The sequence below is a fragment of the Phaenicophaeus curvirostris genome, chromosome Z, assembly GCF_032191515.1.
Source record: "Phaenicophaeus curvirostris isolate KB17595 chromosome Z, BPBGC_Pcur_1.0, whole genome shotgun sequence".
NCBI lineage: Eukaryota > Metazoa > Chordata > Aves > Cuculiformes > Cuculidae > Phaenicophaeus > Phaenicophaeus curvirostris.
Genome location: NC_091431.1, coordinates 6,304,901 through 6,318,059, shown reverse-complemented (window position 1 = coordinate 6,318,059; position 13,159 = coordinate 6,304,901). Strand labels below are relative to the sequence as shown.

At 44.9% G+C, this 13,159-nt stretch overlaps 1 protein-coding gene across 2 annotated transcripts in view; it reads right to left on the bottom strand.

Annotated features, from left to right (window-relative positions):
- ECPAS (Ecm29 proteasome adaptor and scaffold) overlaps positions 1-13,159 on the bottom strand; it is a 66,177-nt gene that overhangs the window by 2,133 nt on the left and 50,885 nt on the right. For both annotated transcript variants that reach the window (XM_069880754.1, XM_069880755.1), the window contains exons 35-48: positions 11,955-12,105; positions 10,973-11,038; positions 8,353-8,442; positions 7,755-7,821; positions 6,950-7,041; positions 6,782-6,848; positions 6,365-6,556; positions 5,241-5,449; positions 4,347-4,390; positions 3,596-3,788; positions 2,883-3,027; positions 2,148-2,253; positions 1,902-1,990; positions 665-736 (exon numbers count right to left, since the gene is read on the bottom strand). In XM_069880754.1, the coding sequence (XP_069736855.1) occupies positions 665-736; positions 1,902-1,990; positions 2,148-2,253; positions 2,883-3,027; positions 3,596-3,788; positions 4,347-4,390; positions 5,241-5,449; positions 6,365-6,556; positions 6,782-6,848; positions 6,950-7,041; positions 7,755-7,821; positions 8,353-8,442; positions 10,973-11,038; positions 11,955-12,105 (1,583 nt within the window). The remainder of the gene's footprint in view (positions 1-664; positions 737-1,901; positions 1,991-2,147; positions 2,254-2,882; positions 3,028-3,595; positions 3,789-4,346; positions 4,391-5,240; positions 5,450-6,364; positions 6,557-6,781; positions 6,849-6,949; positions 7,042-7,754; positions 7,822-8,352; positions 8,443-10,972; positions 11,039-11,954; positions 12,106-13,159) is intronic.

Here is a 13,159-nt window from a genome sequence, read left to right as displayed (position 1 = left end):
GCTGCCTCCTGCACAGGGAGTTGTGCCCATTCAGACTGTACTGCTGGGCTGTCTCAACATGCAACATGTGAAAACAAGGGCTTGAAGAACAAAATGTTTCCCACTTCACACTTGCTTCATGTAACGTAAGAAGTTTTTTTCTAGAATAAGGGAAACGTGAAGTGCATAGCAGAAATACAAAGAAAATGTTTGCTCCTGAGGACACGTATGACCTTGAGACTTGGGCAGATTCACTCTCTGAAGTTAATTCTGCAAGGCTTAAATCCTAAATTGACAACGAGGAACTAAATGTGGCACTGAAAGAGTAAAAATTACTCTTCTGCACAAACAGGAGCTCTCCCCTCTATGGAGCTTGCACACAATACAGAATCTGCCTACATGCAGTGCTGTGTGCTCTCCCTGGGATCCTCCTCACTGGACGTATCCCTCACCCAAGGAGTATCTAGTAGGACATTAGACCATTACTTTTATCCACAGTTACCCAACCCCTCTCCAAGTTTCCCAAGTGACCAAGCACACAACTCCAAGTCCCAACTGCCCCAAAGTCACCCCATGCTGCAAGCAGAGGGCAACTCCAACTCTCCAGCATTCCAGGCCACGCTGCCAGGCGCCACCGTTACCTAACAAACAGTGGTTCTCCCAGGCAGCAAGCTCTAAGTCTCACCTTGCAGTCTGGTGAGCAGCAGCTGTATCACAGACAAAGCTTCTGTTCTTATGGACGTGTAGCTTTTGTTTTCTAGGAGATTTAAAGAACAAACAAAAAAACCACAACCACACTGAGAACCAAAGGCACAACGACCGTACATGCACCAGCCACCACCATGGTCTCCAGACCACTTCTGTCAGCGCGGTTCACTGGCAGCCTGCAGCGCTCCGCAATCAGACACATCTGAAGAGCAGGATGTGACGAACCAGAGGCTGACAAGTCGACTAAGCCTTGCGCATCACCTCTGCTACTACCACAGCGCCACTGTTCCTTACACATGTTGGAAGTGAACAACGCTGGCACAGTCACAGCGTGACCCCAGGCAACTTCTGTACATAACCAGCACATTGCGCTTCTGGTGAGCCATCATAGCGATAAGCCACCCGAATTTTAACAAGTGGCACTAAGTGAGGGTACATAAACCCTACACCATAAAGCACAAGCTTGTGACAAAGAGCTATTCGGCCTCCTGAGCTAAAATCCTGTTGAAGTCTCATTTCAGAAGGATTGATGGTTAAAAGAAACTTTCTCAAAGGGGTGTCTGGATTGGTAGGTACCTCTGGAGTAGGTACTGTCTTTAGGCATACCAGAAACAAAAGCCACGTGCAGGCGTGAGGAGACCTGGGGCACTGTTACAGTCACAAGACAAGTGGGAATGCAATCTAAGTAACAAACAGCCCCACAGTCAACATTACAAAGATGTAGCGCTTAAATCCCTGTGGGCACTCTGCTAAGAAGAACGCAGATTGCCGCAGAGCCTTGGAGCTTCATGCATTGGCTGCCTCAGAAAATTTTGGGTCTCTCCAATGCTTACGTATCCAAGAAGTATGAACCGTGGAGAAGAAAAACTTGTGTTCTACTGAATCAGTAATAGCTTAATTAATTAATGTGGGGCTCATCTTCTGCATCAGGAAAATTACTGTTTCCAATCTGTCCTCCTGAGAGGTTGCAGAGAGTCTGCTGCCTGCCTTTCCCCTTTCAAAGCTCCTGCATGACAGTAGTTTACTTCTCTACACGCAGCAGCCTGCACAGTACTGTCTTAAACAGCTGTTGCAACCACAGAATTATCACAGCACAATGCAAAGGCAAAATGCTGTCTCTGAAAGCTTGATTTCCTCTACTAGCCAGCCCCCAGAAGAGGAATGCATTAACAAGCAATTCATCATCAAACACAAACCAGGGAAAGCCCATTTACCTAAAGAGTGGGTGATAGATGAACAGGTTTCCAGCAGTATTTCTGTCAAAGCCACAGGGTCCAAGTGCTCCTCATCAAACAGCATTAGCCTGTCAAATGCAAAAACACTGTCAGACACCTGCATCACTGCGACAGAAGACTGCTCAACTTCCTCTGAGAATCCAGTCTCTCCTCTATTTCATTAAATAGTTAGAAGCAACAAAGGAAGGGAACATCATTGAAGTGGATTGCAGAAAGGAGGATTACCCTTGGAAGTAAGCGTTCATGGCTTGCAGGACTCCCAGTTGTACTTTCCATGTGCTGAGTTTCAAACGGTCACACATTAACTTGCAAAATTCTTGTCGGTAGCAACCTACAGAAAAATAAAGGTATCATTGTGTCACCACAGGGAAAGGCAGAAGGAAACACTTCATGCTCTGCTTCCCAGGTGTTACTTGTGCTACTCTCCAAGTGACATCAAGCTAGTCACTGCGTATGACCAAGTCAACATCTTGTAACAAGTGACCCTGAAAATCTTAGCAATGTCAACACTGTCATAAACAAACAAAGGAAGATGAACAGCTGCTTTACACATTCCAGCATGCTAATAAATAACATGTTTTTTTCAGATACACCCAGTTCCTCCACTTTGTACCAGCTTTGATGGAAACATAAATGTGAGCGACAGAATGAGGCTGCTTTTGTTCAGGCAAGCCATCTCAGGCATCCTGCATGTCTCCACAAACTCAGAAACATTTTGGTAAAGTGAATTTAAGACAATAGTAAAGGAAATTCTTCAAGGATGGTCTACTCTGAGAAGGCTCTTGGGGCAGCTTTTTCAATGAAGATCTTTCGAGCTGCAGGCAGTGAGATCCTGCAACTCCTTAAAATCCTCCCTACTCCCCACATGATCTCCAGGTCCTATCTTCCTCCCTCTTTCCATTTTAAGATGAGACAGTTTGAACCAAGACAGTTTGCTCTGCACACCATTAGCTGACTTACGCTGTGTCTCTGGGCTCCTCGGCCAGGCTTTGCCCAGGGTCTCGAAGGCACAGATCAGGGACTCCATCTGCACCTCTTTCTCCCTCATGTCCTCATCCTCTTCATCGTGCTTTGGTAAACTGGTGCCCATGCTCTCAAGCGAGTTCTGTGGAGGCCATGGGGGGAAAGTGTGATCAACAGAAGGATGAGGGCAAGGTAGCCACACACTTCAGTGCAATTCAGCCTTCCCTTGCCACCTGTGCACACCGGTCCTTGTCCCCAGTCAGTGGCTACATACGGACAGGACACAGGGCCCCTAGGCCGCTGGTACCTCTGGTGCTATCAGCTCCACAGCACTGCATCCAAACATCTGCCTGTGTTACATAAGTCCCACTTGCAGAGATGTGAAGCACTGCAGATACTAAATGGAAGCACTCTACACAGCTTCAAAGAGTCTTGCTGCCAGTTAAGAGCAGCCAGGAATTACCTTGTAATGCTGTAACAAAGCAGTGCTGGACACCACAGAAATGACTCTGCACACAGAACAGAATCTGGGCAGCACAGTTAAACGCCCCTCCCCTCAAGGCTCACCAAGGATCTGGCCGAGTGTGGGGTATTCCTCCTATCAGCAACCTTCTTGGCAGCAGCCTGGCATGTATCCAGCAATCGCCTGACTGCTACCACTTGTGTGTTTTGCTTTGAAAGAGGGAAAACCCAAGAAGCTAAACTGTCACCTTCTTTATCATGGGAAAGACGATATCTGCCAGCTCCTGGAACCGGTCTTCCTTTGTTGCCTGCAGCACGCCACCCGCACAGCGCAGTGCCACCACCTTATACTTTATGTTCTCTTTCCGACATTCTTTGAGGACAGCTTGCACAATGTCACTGACGGTGGGCTGGCCCGGCACTGACTCCTGCAACTCTGCACTGAAACACAAAGTATGCAAAAACTATCAGACCCACGTTAATCCCTTCCCAAACACTGCTTATCCCACAGTCAGAAAGTAGCCCTGTGTCCAGTAACAGGGTTGCCTACCAACAACTTGTGTTCTGGTGCTCTTCTGGGCTCTTACCTTGTCTGGTTTCCCTGCTTTTTCCTTCCTGTCTTTCTTCATATGCTTCCAATGCACCTTCCACCCCTCACGTTTCTCCTACTTCTTCCTTTTTTCCCTCTTTAAGGCGTCCAGCCTTCCCCTTAATCTCTTCTTTCTTCTTAGAAATTCTGGCTTCTCAACATCTTCTTCCTTGTCCTACATCAACCATTTACCTCTGCAGCTCCCTCTTAAGCATCACCTGCCCCTCCCAGCTTCACCAGTAACCCTCACATTGACAAGCAGAGTGAGGCTTCTCACATGCTGATGGGAGATCAGGACAGTGTTCAAAACTTTCTAGAGTTTCCTTAGCACCAGCCAGGCAACACCATGCAACAACTTCCTTTTTGAGATCCTAGATCCTTAAGAGCACCACCTCTTTCACAACACTTACTTGCATGCAGAGACAACACTGGCAATGGCCTTTAACAGCTCCTCCTGCAACGAGTAAAACAGACACCACTGAGAAATGCTGCACAGACCAACAGCACAGTCCTGCCACATTCTGCTGTGAGCGGTAGCAGGGAAATATGCCTGTGACACCAGCCCAGAGAAGCAATGTCTGGCTCCTGCTACTCCTGCTGTAGAGGAATTGGCTTTCCATCTGCATTGGAACTGGCAGTGGAGATGAGCCTTGCAGCACCTTTGAGCACAAGCTAGCACCCCTTAAGACCAGAATATAGGGCAGTGGACATAATATAAGTGAGAACCCAACTTCTAAAGCAACTTCAACTCCACCTACTAGGAAACCTACCATACAAAGTAAGGCTGAGAGAACTGGGTTCATTCAGAAAGGAGAAGGCTGAGGGCTGAGAAGGCTGAGGGGAGACCTTATTACCATTTACCAGTATATAATGGGTGTCTACCAAGAGGATGGAGTCACAAGGAAAAGACATGGGGTAATGGGTATAAGTTGCTCCTGGGGAAATTCCGTTTAGATTCCTGAAGGAAATTTTTCACCATGAGAACAGTTAAACACTGGAATAACCTCCCCAGGGCAGTGGTAAATTCCTCTAACCTGGGCACTTCTGAGGCTCAGCTTGACAGGGTGCTGGGCCATCTAATTTAATCACCTAAAAAGTTGGACCGGATGATGCTAGAGGTTCTTTCCAACCTGGCATTCTATGATTCTAAGATTCCCTGTCATATTTCGTATCTGCTAAATGCAGGGCAAAAGGCAGACTCCTTAAACCAGTGTTCCTACACATGCTGCTCTGCAGAAAATTGCATTTCCTGACTCAAGAGCCAGTGGTCACAGCAATCCACGAGGTGCCAGTTCCTTTTTTACCTTCCCAGTCCACGTTCTCCCTGGCAGGCCTTGCAGCAGTGCAGAGAGCACTATCCCCAGATGCGGTGGTACAAGGGAGCCTGTCTGCTTGGCAATGGATGCCATCGCAGCTGCTCCCTGGGCTTTCATCTTCCAGGACTGGGACTGCAGAGCCTTCTGGGTAATGGCTATCAGCTCCTGCATATACAGCCTGATGCCACCCTGTGTACCTGCATGTCAAACAGAGGAAAAATGTAATCATGCCACAAACCAAACGAAAATCTAATCCTATTTTTTAAAAAAGGACAAAATAAAGCAGTTACAGATTTCTCTTTTTAAATGGCCATGAAATGTATCAGCAAGGCCTACTTCAGACACAGGCATGAAGAATTCCTCCTAGGCTGCTTGAAGAGGGGTTCTGTTTCTAGATGCTTCCAAAGAAAATATTTAGCATTTATGTAGACAAAGACCTTATCTCAGTCCTTCCATACGACACTAGACACTGTACTAGCCAGTTTCTTATCTAAGAAATATAATTTTTTTTTTTGGCAAACAGGTCACTGTTTTGTGGCTCCTTTCCCAAACTCCAGAAAAGTAATCTGGGACCATATCCAAAATCAAACCAGAGAAAGAGCCAGCAAAACCATTTCATCAAGCATCCGTATCTTCCTCTACAGACAGACAGCATGCCAAAATAGCCCTCTATACTGTAGATCCATCTACTGAAGTTAAATCCACAGGTATCACCAGAGAAACCAGCAACCCAAGAGACAGGCCGAAGTTCCCTGTCACTTAAGAGCATGTAGCAGTCCCTGAAGGCTGGCATCAAAATTTACAGAGATGTCCAGCTATCTGCACGATGATTATGGCCATATTACAGTGGCATTCAGCACCTCATAATCTTAAAATACTTTTCCTGACTGTGTCTGTGTATCCTCAACAGTCAACACATCTGTAATTACTGTAAACTGCCACACAGAAGCTAACCTGCCAAAACTCATACAGGACATCTTCAGCAAGGCAGAAAATGGTAACAAGCTTCCCAAGTCTCTTACCATGAGAACGCTCTATTTCCCAAATGGAGGGTTTCCAGAAAGCATATTTTTCGCCCCAAGCAAGCTTTTACCACTCTTAATGAAACTTACCAGGAACGTTTTCCTGCCAAACTTCAGTCCACAGAGCAGAATTCTCTTTCTCTCCCTTCTCTTCATCGGGAACCTCATGCATGCCAAGAAAAGCCAATGGCAGCGCATGTTTGGCATGGTTCTTCACTACATCTGGACTGTAGCGTCCCATTGCATGCACAGTTAAAGCACAGCCTGTTCTGTAAACTGGCTCTGAAGGAGCAAAACAAATACACATTATAACTGGGAAGAAGGATTTCCCTTTTAACAGCTTGGTATGCCTCTTGGGAAGCAAAGGAATGCACAGTATAGTGTAACGATGCATGGGAATTATTCAGCCAGTGAAACCAATAGAAATGCTTCTTTACCAGCTTTTGCTATCACCACAAACTTTTCCTGCACTGTACTCTGTAACAGAACATCCTGAAAGCAACATACCTTCCTTCTCCATGTACCAACTACTGAGTTTGTGCAACAGCTTCTCAGTACTACTGTCCCGGGCAGTCTGTAACAAGGAAGAGACTCAAATCACTCAAGTGCTTCAAAACAAAACTAACCACAAAAAAAGCAAAATGAAACCTAAAACCATCTCAAACCCCAACTCACCCGGACCAGATGCCCCATGGCAAAGGCAAAAGACTTCTGTACCACACTGTTGCGATCAGTCAGACCACTCAATAAAGCACTCATAAGTTTGCCTGTTGGAAAAGACGTCTCTTTATCAGATTTTTACTGCTGCAGCAAGGACTACAGTAATCTTCATTTCATTAGATTGTCTGAATTTATGCATTTTTCCTCATTGTATGTTTGTGGGGTTATAGCTCTGTCTGGTCCTTACAAGTGCACAACTTAACAGAGCAAGGCTCAGCAGAAGCTGATGTTTTGCCAGTCACAGTCTGCACATCTTGACATCCTGTATGCGAACACCCCAGCTGATTATTCCTTCAGCTTTATTTCTATTTTGTAAGAGAAAGGTGACTTACTTTCTACCACAGAATCATAATGAATTGTAAAGAGAAGACTAAGACCAAGGAAGCAAAGTCCCTGCCTATGGTTCTCCTGTAGCTTAAGTTGAAGGAACAAGCCAGCACTGCACTAACACAGGCATTGTTTGTCTGCTCCAATGAAGCCTAGAGATATTTCTGTCTGTTCCTGCTGGGTGCTAGGGAATTCCCTCAAGTCTTTAACATGCCTCTTCCAACTGGGTGAGGTAATTTACATGCCCAGGACACAACCTTGGCATGCCAATCTCATACACACAAGGCACCTTTAAACAGCAGTCTGTGGAAAACATATAAGTAAAGAACACTCTTGTGATAAAATCAAGAGCCAACAGGGAGGGAATACTGTAATACCTACAGATTGGCAACAAAAAGCACCTTTAAAACCTGACACTAGAAACAAGCTTTACCTGAATAAGGTGTTAAGTCCTGAGGACACTGTGTGGTTAGCGACACAATTACACTGGCACAACCTCCCTGTAAGATTGCAAGTGAAAACAAAGGTAAGATAAAATAATATTAAGCCCTGATTATTATTGTTAATACTTGCTGTGGTGCTATATGCATTTGTACAACATAATGCAGGCCCACCGAGACTCTGCCCTGACAAGCCCAGAGCCAAGGATAGAAGCAGAAAATCAGTTGGTAACAAATGAATGACAAGAATTCAATCAGGAAGTGAAAAAGTTACAAGGACCCACACTCAAGACAGATGGTCCTGGAAGATTCATTGCTATGAAGGACAAACTCCTCCACTCTTTGTCACAGAGCACAACAGCCATGCAGCACAGGGGAAGTTAAGGCAGCACAGGGGAAGTTAAAGCAGCACATACGCAGATAATCACAAGTAATGTAGCTGGATTAAGATTCAGATGTAAAATGACTCCAGTATGAACGAGCCCAAGGTGCCACTTTAAAAGAGACAGTGAAATCAATCGTTATTTAGGCTGACATTACTCTGTGTTCCCTTCTTCATTTCCAAACAAACTACTAAAATAACAGACATACCTTTGTGCCAAGGCCTACTCCACTTTTGATCAGTTCACACAGCCGAGGAACCAGCTCACCCAGGACAGACACATCCAAATATTGCAAGCTCTAGAGAAAGGCAATGGACAGGGGAGGAAAAAAAAAAAGGAAAAGGAAAGGTAATGGTGGCAGACTTAAGCTGGTCTACTTGCAGCTGACGCCTTCTGCAGTTCTGCAGGCTGGTCTTCAGCTGAATTGCGACAGTTGGCTGCACGGTGGGTAAAAGGCACCACAAAGTGGATTCCACTACACACAGATTCTTTTGTCTCACTTCTATGCTGAGCTGAACCTGCAAATATCATCCTTTGCTGGACCTAATGTATTTCTGCACTCCAACTGTTCAGAGAGCTGAAAGTAACAGACTAGCAAGAGAACCTTTTGAGAAGGGAAAGGGATCCAAAGGTAGGCATGTCTTAGGAAAAAGAACAGCACTACCCCCATTTGTCTGAAAAGCTAAAGGAGTACCAGCCAAACTAGACAACAAAATGAAACTAGTCAAGGCAGTTTTTAAAAAGGTCAAGACAAACAAGTGGTATAAATGACATACAGGTACATGAGGGATGTTATTGGTATCATTTCTAATCACCTGTGCCTAAAATGCCACTGGGCAAAACAGATCCAGCCTCTTGCAGACCCAAGGATCACATACTAACTGAAGGTAGCCCTCCCTGAGCTCCAGAAGTCAGATCTGCTGTCACTTCCCCCTTCTGCATCTGGACAGTGAATAATCTGTTGTTTCATACAATCTCTCAACCAACCCAGGAATATAAAGGAATAGAGAAAAAGTTGTGCATAAACCAGGATATTTTAATGCTACTCCAGGGAAGCCGTAGTATCTCTCCCTCTCTAAGGAAATGCTGGCTGGCAGAAGAGATGCACAGCTTGGAGGAGGGACAGCAGCAGCTGGTGCAGCCTGTGGGTGGCAGTGAGTACACTTCTACATTCCTTGCCTCTTCACACACTATTTATAGAGAGTGCTCTACCTGACACCAAAATGCAGCTTCACATGCTGTTAAGTACTAGCGGTCTTGCTGTTGTTACCCTGGTGGCTATGATTCTCCTAGAACTCGCTCAGCACTCACAGCCCTGCTGGCTTACACCCCTGGCCATGTGCAGTGCCTGAGCAGAAAAGAAGGGTCTTTTACTTTGGGAAAGGACAGGCCCTCACAGAGGAGAGGAAGTTCTGTCAAGACAGACCCAGCAGCACAATATATGGGCATCATCAACTCCTCCTCCAGCAGCAGGAACTTGTGGTGCCAAACATGAGCTGCTGACAGTGCATTCAGTGATATCAGCATTTTCTGTGAGTATCTCTACCACCAAAGCACTGGTAAGACCCATGTAAGGATATATACAAGACACCACAAGGCAACGCAGTCTTTGTGCCCCAAGAACAATGACCATCATCACTTGGAAGCCCAGGTGAGAAGGTGATTGGGGAATTGTGGGCCACAGATGAAAAGAAATGACAGCTAGTATAATCCAGAACCATCCGACCTCCCATCTGACGTACCCCTCTCCCCCTTGAAGCTGCTGAAGAGGGATGCTGCTTTGCTGAGCCATGGGGTGGAGCGGAGTGAGACGAAGGTCTGGTGGCCACTCCACATCAGCGGCCACATCAAAGCCCACATGTGCAGCAAGGATGCGTTGGGGAGAATGAGCTAGCCACTATGTCTCCACCGCTCGTTTGCCTATCAGGATGACCAAACTGGCCCCTGGGCACCGCCCCCCGCCCAGAACAAAGAATCAACAGTGGCCCCGAAAAGAGAAGTATTAATAAGATTTATGAATAGAAACCAATATATGTTGTACTTGGATGACTAACGGATCTGGAAACCGTGAGTTTTGTGTGCTGGAAATGGCTCCATGTATGACCCTGGAGTTTTTTTGATCCCTACACTGGTTCAGGTTGCACTGGCAGGCGGGCCAAAGCAACCCACCACGTCCCCTTACCAGCAGTGCCACTGGCCAAAATGTACAGAAGATAAGGAGCTGGGCTGGCTGATACCCTAGATGTTATCACTCCAGAATGGACTATAAGAGGATGAGAGGAGTGGGTCATAATTTGAGCTCCCTCTCAGCTGGTCTGAGATCCCCACTGACGTCAACATAACATCATGGATCCAATCCCTCTGAGCATTTGAGTGTCTGCAAAACTTCACCTTCAGCAACCTCGTGGAAACATCTAGAGACTTTATCATTGAACCCCAGACAGGTCATATAGTCCCTCACAAACCCTTTTAAGATACTAATACTGGTCTAGACTTAAGCTTATTTTCTTGACTTAGAATCGTAACATTATAGGTAATAAACTAAAGGTTTAAATGCAGTTCTGTGTCCTACTCTGTTTCCCTCAGTGTGTGGCACCACCCAAACAAAAACACTTGAAAGATGCCTTCTCCATCAGAGCAGGCAGCTCTCCAGGTGGAGAAACACTCAATTTGACTCCAAATGGGGCAGAGGTTATGCACAACTGATCAGAGAGCACGTCATGGTAACATGATCAGAGAAGTCACACATCCACACGGAAAATGAACCCTGAAGAGATGTTCTGTGAAGCCCCCACTATGGTTCCTATTCTTCTGAATCATGTACTTACCATGTTAATGGTTTCCATCATGGGAGATGACTTGACAGCACTAAGTCTGGCACTATCCATTGCAGTCTAAAAAAAAAAAAAGAAAAAAAACAAGCGCAAGCGTGAACTGAACATGAAGACAATGGAAAGGGCAACATCAGCGGGAACTCACTACCTCACAAGCTCAACCCAAAATCTGTTTCAGATGTATACAGGCTTATACAGATGTATAAGCCTACAAACTACCAATGTTTGATTTTCAGAGGCAAATGGATGTTCTAGCTGGGGTACAGGAGCTAAACCATGCACTCCAGACATCACAAAAACAAAAGGAAAAAAGGAAGTAAAAATAAAAGAAGGGGAAGAAAACCCAAAGGTAGAAGGGGAGGAAAAAGAGAAAAAAATCCCACTCTGACCTATTGTTCATTCCTTTCCCGTTTGTAAATGGTAGAGCGTGACCGTCCCCATAACAAAATTAGCTAAATTTGCTTCTGAACAGTGGATTTCACTCACTTCCCAAGAAGACTGCTAGTAATTAATAGTTTTTTGAGACAGATTAAAGGACACAGTGCTGACAACATACACCTCCAGCCCACAGTGCTATGGCATGCCTTCTAACTTATGTTACAGGAAGTCCAGCAGCAAAACTTGACAGTTCGTGTGTGTTCTAGATAATTATTACAGACTCTCTTCCCCCATTTCATAGCTGCACATGGAGGTGAAATGACATTTAATAACAGTTAAGAACAATTCTAAGAGTGTCCTTCGCTTTCTGAAATATTTGATGTCTAGTGAATAAAAAAAATTCCAACCCTTCAAAAAAAACCCCAAATTTGTCCAGCCATGTTCCAATGACCAGATCTTTTTTAGCAACACATTAGCTATTTCTCCGTGTCTTTGAACACCTCTCAACCACACCTGCTATTTTTCTGTTCAATGAATGAAGCTTAGATCTTTATTATCTCTGTTCTGTTGATATAATAATAATAATAATTGCACTTACTTTCTCCTGATCTGTTGCACAAAGACTCAAATAATTGAGAACTTGAGGCTCCAAAACACTCAAGGATTCCAGCAGGGCTGGGATAAGTTTTGGTGCATGAGGTTTCAGCATAGACCCAGCACTTTTACTGATCTTCACAAGAGTGTTAATGCTAGAAAAAGATGAAAGGGCAAGTCAGAGAAACACACTGACTTAGCTGAAAAACCTCTCTGCTCTAATCTAGTCCTGTACCAACATAAAGGCCAATCCAAATCACAGATGCACCAATATAAACGTACCTGCTAACAAAGATCTATTTTTCTGCTTAAGCAAAACCATATCCTAGGAATGAATTTCCAACTGATGCTACACTTGGCAGAGAAACTGCTAATGTTGGCCAGAGTATGACAAAGGGAATGGGCAAGAACACATTTTCATGCTCTGAAGAAGCTCTGAGCAAAGTCACCCCAGTGACACCCATCATCTCTGCCCAAGAAACAACAATTAGAAAGATCTGTTCAAATCCCACTTGTCAGTTTCACACTGACCGCATCTCTCTGGTGGCATCTTGACAAAGAGTTTTCATATCTTCAAAACGGATGAACAAATTAAAGAAATATCACTACAATTTGTTAGAAGCTTTCTATCATTTCTGGATAATCACGTTCAATAGAAGAAAATTATTTTTGCAAAGAACAGCTACACTCTGGGTCTGAATTTTCCACCTTTTCTGTCCTTCAAGCAAATGAAGGAATAAATAAGGTTACAAAACAACAAGTACATGAAGCCGCTACACATCTGGAGATATGAAACTATCAAAGGACATAAAATGTATTTGAACAGTGTGACCAAAGGCAGTCATGTCTCGGATGTGAACTCACAAACAGTTGTGAAATGGCTGGTTTCAAGTACTACTGTAGGATTTTCTGTTTACAAGCAGAAGAGAGAAGCCAGTCTTGAAGGACAGCCTCATGCACAGCAAACTGCTTGCAGATCAGTTTGCCAGTTGTACAGGAAGAACTTCCTGCTGGGAACTGAACCTCAGCATTTGCAGAGAGGCCAGACACTCCCAAAAGACAGGCAAAATTCCCACCTACCGGAGTTCCCATCTACCTTCCCGAGAAAAGAACTTCAGCAGGAAAGCTGCTTTGGGGAGAAACTTGTAATTTCAAACACAGGTGAATAAGCTTCTTCAACTCAGGTGAACAAGCTGTGTGTCTTTGGAA